The 15,178-nt window shown below is 34.6% G+C and overlaps 1 protein-coding gene across 3 annotated transcripts in view; it reads right to left on the bottom strand.

Moving 5' to 3' along the window:
• Ucp4A (Uncoupling protein 4A) overlaps positions 1 to 15,178 on the bottom strand; it is a 224,870-nt gene that overhangs the window by 154,559 nt on the left and 55,133 nt on the right. For all 3 annotated transcript variants that reach the window (XM_090405849.1, XM_090405848.1, XM_090405850.1), the window contains exon 3: positions 3,416 to 3,478. In XM_090405849.1, the coding sequence (XP_090261975.1) occupies positions 3,416 to 3,478 (63 nt within the window). The remainder of the gene's footprint in view (positions 1 to 3,415; positions 3,479 to 15,178) is intronic.

Here is a 15,178-nt window from a genome sequence, read left to right as displayed (position 1 = left end):
TGCTTTCCTCATATAACATTTTTCTCATATAATCTTTTAATCAATTAATTTTTTTCATTAACATCCCCATCATTCACATTGCTTTTTCCCTAAGTTACTCCAATATTTACATTCCTGTATTCTTCCTCTCCAACACTGACACATTCACATCTTACATCTGTGCATTCACAATTCACTCCCCACCAAACAGACACAAATTTTACTTATGCCAAGGAATCATCTCATAACTGACTATACAAAATTATATATACATCATACAAAGTCTGTCCTATAATATCTATACAAGTGTTATATTTGGGGAACAATATCAGGGAAAAGCTATGGTACTCAACACTAAACATGAAGATAACCTTCTTGAACGGCAGGTAATTTCAAGTGATGGGAAACTGTACAATCAGACTTGCTTTTGCCTCCCAGAGATGGCACTACCAAAAAAAGTAGTGGAGTTGCTTCAATAATTAGAGAAGGTAGTAGACATAAATGTTTTGTAAAATTTAGATAAAAGAACAAAGTGAATAATAATGATTAGTACTAGCTGGATTTCTGTACAGGAGAGAACTAGTCATTACTAATACAATGACCCACCATAAAGATATGCACAAAAACATGGAGAGAACACAGAAGAAATAAGAAAAGTCATACTGGCTGTTATTGTTGATAATGATACAAAGAATTATAGTGAATTAGAAACAAAAAGTAATTTATTTTGAACTACTTAAAATGAGTATCACACTCAAAAGAAAAATATGTACAAAAAGGTTAATAAGAAAAGGGAGAGCATTATGGATGATTTCAATTATAGTAATACTGATCTGAATGAAGAGACAGCATCTGAAAGTAAAGAGAATGAATTTCTTGAGTTTTTGAGGAATGACTATCTTTGGCAGCATGTAACAGAGGGTACATGAGGATTGAGGGTTGTGGATTTGATTATTTCATTTGAGGATGTTATTGTGAGGTGTCCAGCCATATCAGGATTTCTGTGAGAAAGCAATATATGCGGAACTATAAAGCTGGTGATTCTGACAAATTCAGGAGGCAGCATGCAACTATATCAGAATGAAGAACTGAACAGGAAGGAAATGAATGCTGCTATGGCCCTACTCAGGAACTATCTGGAAGAGGAAATGTATGATTGTATTTCAAAGATCAGAAGATTAAATAAAGTAGGTAAAATAAAAGAATGAAGAGGTGAAGCATGCAATCTGGAAGAAAAAGACATTGTGAAGATGGTACAACATAAATAGCAATAAGTTACGCAAGGAGTACAAGGAGCAAGCAAGAAAGGTGATTCGCTTGGTTAGAGTAACAAAAGTGCAGTATGAGCAATAGTTAGCAAATGAGGCCAAGAAAAAGTACCTAGGGAGTTTTTTCGATATGTGGCCAATAAAAGGAAGGATGATCTTGGGTCAGTGATGATGGCAGAATGATAACTACTAAGGAGGATTTAGTAGAGATGTATTCATGAACATGTAGAGATATATTCTGGATTATGTAGCATAATTCAGAACTTAAGAGCAATGGAGATATGGAGGGGTAAAGAGCTACTAATGGTGAGTGAGTGAGCAGGAGGTATATAAGGACTTTGGTAAAACTGATGTCAATAAGTCTGTAGGACTTGATGGTATATCACCACATGACTTGAGGGAATGTTCCAAAGAATTAACAGCTTTATTTTACCTCTTTAGCATGAGACATAGATTGGCCCAAGTTCCAAAGAAGTGAAAAAAAGGCAAAATTGTTCACCTTCATAACAAGGAGGGGGGGGGGGTAAAACTAAAGCTTCGAATTAGAGACCATTCTGCTTGTTTGGAACTCTGGTAAAAGTGTTAGAGATGCTAAAGAGAATGAGGATTCAAACTGGATTGACAGCAGAACTAGCATAATGGAATTTTTACAGAGAAATATCTGTAGAAGACCATAATGCAGAAACTGACCATTTATGATACAGTGGCTGAAGAGCGTATGTGGGGTTGTTTAACAACCCCACATATACGCTCGCTTCTGAACAGTATCAAGAATTATGAATGGCTCGCTTCTGAACAGTATCAAGAATTCTTAGAGAGGTTTTTTCAGGCACACCACATTAAATGTGAGTTGGGTATTCCAAAGCTGAATGAGAAGGGATCTGGGAATTATACAGAATAAGTAAATGGACTAATGGAAAGTAATATTGTCAAATTTTACTTTTTTCTATTATGTATTATATAAGTGTATGTACTATGTATTTGTAAAGTTTACTAAAGTGTTTACCTTTATTTCTTCACTCACTTGCACTCTATTAACATTCCCTTTCTTCTACTTCCTGCCTTGCTTTAATCATCACACGTAGGGTGCTTTATTTTTGATTGTCGCCAGCTATATGTTCACGATCTATCCAATCTCTCACACTCTACTGTCTAGCAAAATTTATATTTTTTTCGACTGCGCCAGCCAGACTGCACTTTCAAGAGTGAGGGATTGGGGTATAGATTAATGACAATGCAGGGATTCGAGGCCTTAATCGGAGCTTTCTCTATATCTTATTGCATCATTATATCAGTCGTGACAACTTACTACTAGCACATGGAGTCGCAATTTTTTTGGAGACAGTGCATTGACAGATATTAGATCCTTGTGTTGTTTACAAATTATTTATTATAAATGAGAAATGCATATACAATCTAAACATCAATGAGATATTGCTACACCTTCCTAGTTTCTCTAAATCTTGATTCTAGGCTTTTATAGGACTTAAACATTGCACTAATGTAAATTGAAGGATGCACTCAGACAGTTCGAGGCTAACCTCCTGACATATTCTACACTACTAAAATAATAGTTCATTACATATGTTCACATATCTCCACCTAAAAGCAAGAAACCATTTCTGGTCACTGGATGAACTCGCTTCAGCTGCCTTACCATCAACATCTGACATGTGGAGAGAACATTGGTGCAACAATCTCCCAACAAATGGCTTCCTGGGATATTCAACCAGGAAGCCATTTGTTGGGAGATGGTTGGTTCTCCACAGCCTGGTTCTGCTCTTCCTAGGAAGATTTGGTCATCTATCAATAGGATTAGAACTAACCAGAACAGATGTGGATACCTACTACACAAATGAAAACTGTCAGCCACCCTTATTGTGACTGTTCCCCAATAGCCCAGACAATCACTCATATTGTGAACGACTGCCCAAGACAACACCAAATTCGTGGAAACTTCCAAGACAACCACAAGATGATGGATGAAACCTGGGATTTCTTTTCTGGACTAGACATTGACCTACAGCTGCACTGTATTCTTTTTACCATAAGAATAAATAAATATAATACACTGAAGATATTTGCAACCTCCCCTTTTTCAAACACTTAAAAATAAAAGACTTCTACATAAGAATAATGAATGCATATTTCTTAATCTCATTACTTACCTAAGTGTCTATATATGGCTGGTGTAACTCCTTGCCACAACCTGAGGAGACCTTCTTCTTGAACTAAATTGAAAAAGCCATTTTATTGTATTAATCAATATAAATGAATAAGCTACAGCACAAAATTTTTTCAGCAATCAAAAAATAACTGAAAAAGAAATCATAAAATAAAGGATTCTGTAAGATGCAGAAAAGAACAGAAATAATATCCAAAACCAACATTTTTTTTTATTAGTATCATATAAGAATAATTTACAAAATCTGTGTATTAAAAAAGCATAAACCAAATAATTTATACATCTCTGGAAAATGTTCATTATCATGTGGTCCTTCAATCCATGGACTGATTGCTAGGTTTTCATGACAGTTGATGACAAAGATATGTTGGAAAGCATCCAGAGAAGATTCAGAAAGGTGGTCAGTGGTCTTTGGAATGTGGACTATGAGGACAGATTGAGAGAATGTAAGTTGCAGAGCCTCGTGAAAAGGAAGAAGAAGAAGAGGGGGGGGGGGGATATGAATCATACATATAAGCTTGTCAAATGTTGTTATTATCAGGTTGATATGGAGGAGATTTTTCATAGAATCGGGGGGGGGGGGGGGGAGCAGAACAAGAGACCATTGCTGGAAACTGTATAAGGAGTGCGTGAACAGAGGAGTGAGAAGCAGGTTCTTTACATGGAGAGTGGTTGGTGAGTGGAATGCATTGTCTGAATGTGTTGCAAACATAAGACACACTGAATCAGTTTAAAGCATGGTTAGATGTGCATTGTGGGCAACAGTGTGCGCATCCCATGATGAGTCTCTGACTCCATGGAGGTCAAATGTTATTAATAATAATATCTTCTTCTTGTTCCTGAATCTTCACATAGTTGTTTAATGAAGTTCATCCTCATTATTTTAGGATTTTTCCCTTCTATTACCGTTTAGAGGAAATGTTATGCCTTAGTAGCTGTCCTATCCATTTGAGTTTCTCTTCTTTATGGTCTCCAATATACTTCTTTCTTTGCCAACTGCTTTGAGAACTTTGTAGTTGCTTTCTTTTCTTTCCAACTTACTTTCATTAATTACCTCCAGCAGGTATCTTGAAGGGCTCTAGATATTTCTAATCTTGTTTAAGAAGTGTCCAGGTTCCCGATGCATATAATGCAACTAGCCCAGACAAAAGTCTTTACTACTTTTCTTACTTTGATGTCAATTTGTGATATTTATCATAATATGCTTTCTTTGCCTGTGTGATTTTTGATTTCACTTCTCTTGTACAATGTGCAACTTCTGTGATCAATTGTCCCAAGCATTGGAAGGAAGTTAGTTGTTTCATGAGTTTATCTTCTATTCTGATGTTTGCAGTATGGAGTTTTTTCCCTATTATCATTGCCTTTGTTTTCAAAGTTTACTCTCATGCCATATTTGGATATCTTGTTATTTATTCTTTTCAGCATTTTTTCCAGTCAATTATTACAGCATCCTGCAATTATTCCTTGGTCGTCTACAAATTTAACAACATTTACTCTTTTGCCATTTATTGCAGTTCTGTACTATTTGTACAGAAAGGATGTTAAAAAGGAATATGGAGAGCAGGCATCCTTGTCTTACACCTTTCTCAATTTTAGCTGGTTCTGACCAACCTCTTGTAGAGACACTACTACAGTTTGATGTTTATACAGTTGCCAGATCAACTTTATTATTTGTTCTTCTACTCCCATCTCTCTCAAGAATGGGTAGAGTTTATGCCACGAGACCATGTCAAATGCCTTTACATAGTCTATAAAGTATATATACAGGTGTTGTCCTTGTTATATGTTCACTGAGATGCCTTAAGGCCAGAATTGCATCCTGAGTTCCTCATTCTTTTCTGAAACCAATTTGGTTTTCTTCAAGATAGGATTCAGATTATGATTCCAGTTCGATCTTTTATTATTTTTAGGAGTATTTTTGGTGTATGACTTACTAAGCTTATTGTCCTGTAGTGAGGACATTCCATCGATTTAGTCTTTTTTTTAGGGATGGGAACCATCAGAGAGGATAAAAAGTCATCCGGCCATATTCCTTTTCCAAAATTATCAGCGATCAGTTGGTATACTTTGTCATTTACCTGTTCACTTGCTTCCTAATTAGTTCAATTGGTATTCCATCTATGCCTGGTGCCTTAGTCGTTGCAATAGTTGTGAGTGTATTGTCGAATTCATCATCATCATCAAATTCCTGCCATGTACCCTAAAGGGGTGTACAGGATATGATAGTACTACATGAAAAAAAATTACATCATTATTAATTTTCTATCTACAATTTTCCTCCAAATCAGTTTGTTACTTGTCAAGACTCCAACATTATCAGATCTTATATTTCTATCGTCTAAGGCACTTTGTACCGTATCAATCCACCTATATCTTGGTCTTCCTATGGGTCGTTTTGCTGCCAAATTTTCATCATGAGTAATTTGCATTGTAGTATTTATGAGTTTGTCTTTGCTTTCTAGCAACTGCAGAAGTGGTTTTGTTTCTTTATACAGTTCTTGTACATATTCTTGCCATATTTTCTTCTTTATCTCAGGGTCTGTTATTAAGTTTCCCTGTGTGTGTCATTTAGCACAAAAGTGATTATACTTCTATGTTTGTAATATTCTTTATCTTCCTGTCAGTTAGATCACTTCTTTCCAGTTTCTCTATTTCCTTAATTGTTGATTCTGCCAGTTTTCTTTAGCTTCTGTACATTCTCTGTCTACTCCAGTTTTGAGTTTTTTTATATATCATTTGTCCTTCTGCTGTGTTAATATTTTTTCATTTTACTTAGTGTTACAGTAGTGATCCATGGCTTTTTCGGTTCTTGTGGTTTTATTGCTATGCATTCTTCTTCTGCTCCATTTTGTTGTTTTGATGTCTTTCCAGAGTGTGTCGGTATCTGTGGTTCCCAGTTCTTTTTCTAGTTTAAACTTGTTTATCTGTTTGCCGGTGCAATCTCTGAATCTTTGTTTCATTTCTTTTAAAATTTCTATATTCCATTTCTTTCTAACTTTGGATTATTTTGGGGATTTTCCATTTTAGTAGGCTTCTGCTCCTGAGAAAGACATAGCTTTCTTAACTTAGCTCTGGTATCGCTGTTTTATAATTATGTAATTAATTTGAAATCTTTTTTGTTCCTCTGGACTCTGCCAAGTGTTGGGGGGCTTCAACCTAGATGTTAATAATCATAAGGTTTTTCTTGTTTACAGAAGTCTATTATTCTTTGTGTCTCCTTTCATTTCATGTTTCAAGGCCAAACTTTCCACTGATGTCAGGTGTTTCTTCTTCTTCTCCAACTGACACATTTCATTCTCCCATTATCGTTATATTTTCTTTTGTTTATGCCTTTCTCAATAGTCCTTCAGTCTGATTGTAGATTTCTTTCACTTCAACTTCATTGTGTCCTGATGGTGGCATATATACTTGTATTATTATCAGATCCACTGGTTTGGCTGATAATCTTGCCATCATGCACCTTTTACTAATTACTTCTACTGCCATTCAGAGCTTTGGGTTGCCTGTTTATCCATTAAAAATGCTAGTCAGTCATGTCCATTTTCACTACCTATATGAATTACTCTGTATTCATCACTTTGAAATACCACTTCATCTTTCAATCTTGTTTACCTTATTCCTATAATATATTTTATTTTTTCTCATTTCATTTTTCAAATTCTCTAGGTTTCCTGCTCATAGTAGGGTGATCATTCAAGGCTTTATACATGCAAAGATTTCTGTTTATACAAGGATTTTTTATGCTAATGACCTGAGAGGCCTTGTCATCTCTCATGCCAGGCACGATGCTTGTTGTGCCTGGCAGGAGAGATGTACCATTTCCTTCAAACTCAACTACAATTTTATTATTAAAAAAAAAAAAAGCAAACAAATTACTAAAGCAAGACCTACCCTTCAAGAAACTATGCTGCCCCTATAAGTATTCATATATCACATATATATCAATCGGATTCCTGTCATCTCCTACCATCATATTAAGGTCCGTCCTACCCCATAGTTGCCAGTTCACATATCATTTGTGGGCATACTTCCATGTGCTATTTTATTTGGAAATTAATAGTGTTGTGTTCATATTTATAAATTTAGGGACACAAAAACACACGTGTTGAACAGATTATTTTATTAATTACTAATAAAATAAAACTTGACGTTTCAACCCCTGTATCGAGGTCATCAAGTGTATAAGGAACCAAGCTACATGCTCTAGCCCTGTATACTGGTAAACTAAATCTACATAGTTAATTAATCCTTTTTCCTAGCCTGACCTCTAGTGATAAAAAATATATATATAATAAAATAAAATAAATAAACAAAATAAAATAAAATAAAAAATAAAATAATAATAATAATAATAATAATAAATAAATAAATAAATAAAATAAAAATTTAAAAAAAAATTAAATAAAAAATATAAATACAACTACAATAAACTGCTAAAGTCCTCATGTATTAATATTCTTCTGGATTTGTACAGTTCTGATTGTTATAATATTTCTTTCAGTTGCTGTTGAATGTTACAAACACTTCACCAGGTTATCTTCTTGTAGTGGGATTTTTCTATGGCTAGTTTTTTTTGTTATACTGGTTGTAGATGAGTCCTCCACATTCTTGAAATGGTTAGGCCATCATTTTTGTTGAGATTTGGGTTGTGTTTGAGCATTTCACATGACTCTTTAAATTTTCTCTCAAACCAGGTTTTGGTGCGGTGTAGGGACTTGGTATTTTTCCAATCAATTCTGTGGTATGTTTGGAGTGCGTGGTCAGAAAGGCCGGTTTTCCCAAAATGGAGGTATTAATGTGTCGTTTGTGTTTGTCTTGTCTGATTGGGATAGTTTGCCCTGTTTCCCCTATGTATGGTATGTTACATGTGCATTGTATTTTGTATACCCCTGGGTGGGCTAGGTGTGGAAGAGGATCTTTAGAAGAACTGAGTAGGTGTCTTAACTTGTTTGGGGGTTTAAAGGCGGTTTTAATGTTGTATTTGAAAAAGGATTAATTAACTACGTATATTTAGTTTACCAGTATACAGGGCTAGAGCATGTAGCTTGGTTCCTTATACACTTGTATCCTTCTGATGATGACCTCGATACATACAGGGGTCGAAACGTCAAGTTTTATTTTATTAGTAATTAATAAAATAATCTGTTCGACACGTGTGTTTTTGTGTCCCTAAATTTATAAATATGAATGCTGATCACCGTGTAACCTTAAAAGAAAGAATCATAATAGTGTAGTGATTTCCCCTTGCCTTCTTCACCCACAATAAGAATCTAACTTAGAGAATGTTGAGTGTATATTTCTTATTCACACATATTCCTTTTGTATTTCTTTCTGCCAGTATGGTTAACGAAGTGGACAGCATACAGTCTGCAACCAATAATTTTGTTTGAATTCCACTGTGAGTGTAGATGTTTTTTGTGAATATCTTCAGGAGTGAAATACATTTGGTTGTCCAACATGAGACAACCAACCCACTTATTGGCACCTAAAAAAAAAAAAATCATGTTCAGTCTCAAGAGCGGGATTCTTGGACTATCTACCCTTAACCCTCTCGCAGTACTAATTGTACAATAGACAAAATCTTTTCATGGATTTACATAACCATGAATATACTAATCTCTCAATCTTCAAGTAACCAACCCTTGAATTAATTAGCCAAACCTTCAATTATCTAACTGACAAATTGATCTTCCAACACAGCTGTACAATTCAGGGATTATTTTGTGTGTGTTATATATAACAAAACTTTATTAATATTATATGGGTATTTCTATGGAGTCAGAAGATTCATCACGGGAAACTCATCATTCACACAATACATAATATACCTCTCTCTTTGAACTCATTCACTGATGACGCATTCACAACCACCTCTGGTAAACCATTCCATCCATTCATGACCCTCCAAACAAAAAACCTAGTCCTAACACCTTTGATAACCATATTCTTGTTCTCTCCCTTCCTGGCATTATCAGTATCAATATTATAAAACCATTTTAATAACTTATAAGCTTCTCCTATGTCCCCTCTTATGCACCTATCAGCTAGTTTTTGAAGCCCACAGATCCTCAAGCTGTTCTCACCAGGAGCATTCCATAGGTCTGTCACAATCTTCATATTCATCTCTAGATCCTTTCGACTTCTTCATCCCTACAGAATCCAGGTGATCAGATCTATGCACAATAGTCCAGATTTGACCTTATTAAAGCCCTATAATAACCTCTCCCCCCTCTCTATTCCTGCTTGTCAGTATGTTATTCGATACTAATGTAATCTGATGTGCTCTTTTGGCCACCTTCGTAATATGACCTCTAAATTTCAACTCTCTGTCTACAATCACTCCCCCCCCCCCAATATCTGGCTCATCATTTTCCTGCAGTTCAATTCTAACACAATATAGTATGCTGCTTATGAACTCTTCTTCCCAAAGTGCATCAGCTTGTGTTTGACCACATTAAACTGGCAGCCTGCAGAATCACTACATCATCATCATTATTAACTATCACTCTTCCCAACTTTGAATCATCAGCAAGCAACTGATTATTTCCCATCAAATCATTTCCTTTATCACTAGTGTATAAATCAAACAGCAGAGGACCAAGTACTGAGCCCTATGGTACTCCACTAGTTACCTTCCTTCTTGTTGTCTCAATTTCTCTATTAACAACTCTTTGATATCAGTCCATCAGCCACCCTCTAATCCATATGACCAGATTCATATGCAACTCCATTTGCTCCAATTTACACACCAGCATCATTCCATGTGGAATCCCCTGTCTCTGCAAAGTTGTATAGTATCACTTAGTAGGCATTTCTTTCAAACACAACTGTTATTTTATTATAAAAAAAAAAGCAAACAAATCACTAAGGCAAGCCCTACCCTTCAAGAAACTATGCTGGCCCCCATAAGTATCCATATATATATATATATATATATATATATCAGGGGCAAGTATTCCAGGTGTGCTAGGTGTGTGATGCTCATCCATGAAATATCAGTATCACCAATATTATATTTTTGCATTTATTAATGTTAAAGACTCCCCCAATTGTTTGCAGACCTAAAATTGAACACAATATACTAATGCTTCATTATCCTCTTCACGAGGGTAATGAAGCATTAGTGCTTCATGAAGGAGGCCCGTTTCGACAAGTAAACATTGCATCACATTCGTGTTAATAGCCTGGGTGTGCTTTCAAAATGCATACACCTTAGAGCCCTTCGAAAAGATGCGGGTCAAATTCTTAGCGTTTTAGTATTTTTAAACCACTGAGAAGGCAAGACTGGGTGAGCTAACATTTTGAGCTCATCCAGCACTTAGTGGCTTTGATTGGTTATTGTGTCAACCAATGTTGTCACTTGTCATGAGTTGAGCACTTACTGTATCCGATGGCTGTATTACAAACAGCTGTTACACATGTTTTCTGGAACTGAAAATTTGAAAGTGGACGTTAGGTTGCAAAGTTTTTTAATGGTATAGAGACATTTTAATTCTAGTCTTCGGAAACATAAGACAGTAAAAAAATATCTATTCCTGAATAAAAATGAATATTCTGTGTATTATAAGTTGTTGTTGATCTACAGCATATGTGAGACTGATAAGACAGAAGAACCACTAATACTAAAAAAAAACAAAAAAAACTGATGAATGTAGGATTCTCAAAAGTGTGGATAATTCCGATAATGATTGGATGTTATGTATACTGAGTCTCAGTAAACAAAACAAATTTCTTGGAAAACAGAGCGATATATACACAAACCAGAGAAATACACATAACATGGGCAACAAATTTTACAAGATGATTTGCTGCTCCATCAAACGATATTTATTCCTGCCATTCTCTGTCTCCTCGTAAGTTTTTTTTTAATTATGCCATCATAAATTCACTTATTCATGTCTAGACTTTTATATCATCATCATCATATGTATCAAGGATTTAGGCCTAGTATGGCCTGTTCCGGCCTTAGAAGTCATCGTTTAAGAGGACGTCCTGGTTTTCTTTTTCCTGATGGCTTGTACTTTAAGGCTTGTTTTGGTAATCTTTCTGTTTTCATTCTTTGAACGTGTTCCATCCATCTATGTTTATATTTTTTAATTTTTTCAATTACTGGTTCTTGGTTTAATTCTTTCATAATATCTTCGTTTCTTTTGTGATCAAATAGGGTATACTTTGCAGTTTTTCTCATAAACTTCATTTCTGCTGTTGTTAATCTTTGTTTGTCTTTTTGTTTTATTGTCCAGATTTCGCTTGCATACATTAAGACCGGTAGGGCTAATGTATTGTATACTTTTAGCCTGGTTTGTTTTTGAACTAGGGTTGGTTTAAATATAGAGTTAATTACTCCTGTTATTTTTAAATATTTTGCAATTTTTATGTTTATATCTTTTTCATTTTCATAAGTGATCATACATCCTAGGTAGTTAAATGAATTCACCTGTTCTAAGATCTTGTTATCTAATACTATTTTAGTTCTTGCTGGATCTTGTCCTTTAAAGGCCATAGTTTTTGATTTTTCCGTTGATATTATCATACCATAATCTTTGGATATCTCATTTAGATTTAAAATAGCTTTCTGTAAGTTATCTTCAGAATTTGTAATTATTATTTGGTCGTCTGCAAAGAGGAGAGTGTTTAAGTTAACTGTAGGTTAAAGTTTAATTCCTTGATGTAAATTTTTACTCCATTTTATTATTATTTCATTTAAGTAGATATTTAAAAGAGTTGCTGAGAGGGGACATCCCTGTCGGACCCCTTGGTTTATCTCTCTTGTATATGATAGCTCATGATTTAATCTTATTTGTATTTGATTATTTTAATATATACTTGTGACAGCTTTTAGGATATTATTTGTTATTTGTCTTTCTTTTAATATGTTAAATAATATGTTTCTTTTAGACTATAGGATCATGCTATTCACTCTACCCAGCAACTTATAGGACACATAACACAAATATTAATTATTAATAATTCGTTTACCATTAGATGTTTTAAGGATACTTGTGACATAAAGACTGAATAACATAAGCACGTAAACACAAGAAAGATATTTAATTAACCAAATATTTCGGTCTGGAAATAGCAGACCATCTTCAGTGGCACTACAAGAACATTACTTAAATTAAGGGGATATTGAATCCCACATAGTTTTAAAACCGAATAAGAAACTCAAAGATTGGAATCAGAGAGTTTCTTGCCGAATATAGTAAACTATAAAGTATCGGCGGACACTAGCGTTAGCCAATGCAAGTGATCCTAGTACATAGTACATTACTGGGCAACTCGTTGCAAAGGTGGAGGAAGAAGTTCAGATCGCTATTCTTAGGTATTTTCCATAATGTAAAAACACATTTCTTAGGAAATGTATGCTGTTATTACATTATGGAGGGAGGTCACTACCCAGACCGGTTTCAGCCTTTTTTGAGGCTTCATCAGTGAGCAGCTAGACCTAATACCAAAGTGTATAGCGAAAAGAACTTATGTACTTTGCGAATGAGTTTTCCAAACAGGTGCAACCATTAAGTTACTAAAGTATAAAGAGCTAATAAGCTTCATTTCGGCAATGAAAACATTACTTAAATTAAGGGGATATTGAATCCCACATAGTTTTAAAACTGAATAAGAAACTCAAAGATTGGAATCAGAGAGTTTCTGTTGCACCTGTTTGGAAAACTCGTTCGCAAAGTACATAAGTTCTTTTCGCTATACACTTTGGTATTAGGTCTAGCTGCTCACTGATGAAGCCTCAAAAAAGGCTGAAACCGGTCTGGGTAGTGACCTCCCTCCATAATGTAATAACAGCATACATTTCCTAAGAAATGTGTTTTTACATTATGGAAAATACCTAAGAATAGCGATCTGAACTTCTTCCTCCACCTTTGCAACGAGTTGCCCAGTAATGTACTATGTACTAGGATCACTTGCATTGGCTAACGCTAGTGTCCGCCGATACTTTATAGTTTACTATATTCGGCAAGAAACTCTCTGATTCCAATCTTTGAGTTTCTTATTCGGTTTTAAAACTATGTGGGATTCAATATCCCCTTAATTTAAGTAATGTTTTCATTGCCGAAATGAAGCTTATTAGCTCTTTATACTTTAGTAACTACAAGAACAGTTTTAAAAAATACAAGGTAATACTAATAACAGATCATTTAAAAATAGAACAAGCCGCGTGATGTTATATCACTAGGTATTAAAGGGAATATTTTTTAAGCAGAGATATGATTGAAATAAAGATATTAATTAATAATATTAAATAACATAAAATTAATATGAATTAATGAATTAATATGATTGATATGATTATGATTAAAAGAAGATGGATAACATCAGTACAGCAATGTCGAACTTTTCAAGGAGTGGATATAGACTCAGACCATAGTTTAGTGATTGCAAACATCAAGTTGAAATTAAAAAAGAAATATAAACCCCAACATCAGAATAGAAGAGATACATCACGAATAAGTGAAGCCGAAATAGAAAGAAGGTACAGAACAGTGTTAGAAAAGAAACTTAAAAGTGTGGAGAAAGAAAAAAACTCGACCTTAAGAGTGAAAAAAGTAATGAAGGTGATAGAAGATGCAGTTGAAGAAACAGTACCAGAAGAAGAGAAGATCAAGAAGAAATGGATTACACAAGAAACACTGAAGTTAGTACAGGAGAAAAGAATGATGAAGATAAGAAGGGATACATCAGAACAAATAGAAAAGCAAAAAGAAAGTATAATGAGGTGAAAAAAGCAGTCAGACTGGATAAGATGAAATTGTTAGAAGCCCAATGCAGCAATATAGAACAGTACTTTGGAGAGCATAAAACAAGGGAGGTATACAAAATAATCAGAACCATTAATAGAAAGTGGCAACCAAAACAGACCACAATTAAAGATGAAAAAGGCAAAGTATTGAAGAAAAACTAGATTCAGATAGCATTGGGTAACAGACTGAAGAATTGAAGCAGATATCACCACCATGATATGGACATTTTAAGAGGAGAGGTAGAAAAAGCAATAAGACGGCTAAAACACAACAATTCTTGGTAACGATAACATTACTGGAGAAATGATTAAATATGGTGGTGAAAGTATGGTTACAGAAATGCACCAACTATGTAATATAGTATGGAAAGAAGGGAAAATGACAGAGGAGTGGATGAGATCAATATTAGTAACATTATACAAGAAAGGAAATAAGCTAGAATGTAAAAATTATAGAACAATTGCCTTGATAAGTCACCTTCGTAAAGTAATGATGATCATATTGACAGAAAGATTGAGAACACAATTGGAAACATACCTTGCAGACGAGCAAGCACGATTTAGGAAGGATAGAACTACAATTCAACAGATTTTGACAATGAGGTTAATAGCAGAGAAAGCTAGGAGAAAAAAACAAAAACATATATATGCTTTGTTGATTTTCAGAAAGCATTTGACAGTATTGACCAGAAAGTGACATTAGCAGTTCTGGAATCCTATGGAATTGATAAAAAACTAATAGCTTTATTAAAAGATGTTTATCAGAATGCAGTTGCAGCAGTTAGAATAGGTGGTGATTTGGGGAAATGGTTTAAAACAAGCAGAGGTACTAGACAGGGAGATCCAATATCACCAAGCATTTTCATTGCACATTTAGAAAGAGCAATGGACAAATTGAAGGAAGATGCCAAAGGAATATCTGTACACGGAATGAGAATTAACAATCTGAGATTTGCAGATGACATTGTTATTATTGAAGAAAACGAAAGA

Source organism: Typopeltis vanoorti, chromosome 15 (genome assembly GCF_054136105.1).
Source record: "Typopeltis vanoorti isolate ZY-2024b chromosome 15, IOZ_Tvanoo_1.0, whole genome shotgun sequence".
NCBI classification, from domain to species: Eukaryota; Metazoa; Arthropoda; class Arachnida; order Uropygi; family Thelyphonidae; genus Typopeltis; species Typopeltis vanoorti.
This window is presented reverse-complemented; position numbering and strand designations above follow the sequence as displayed.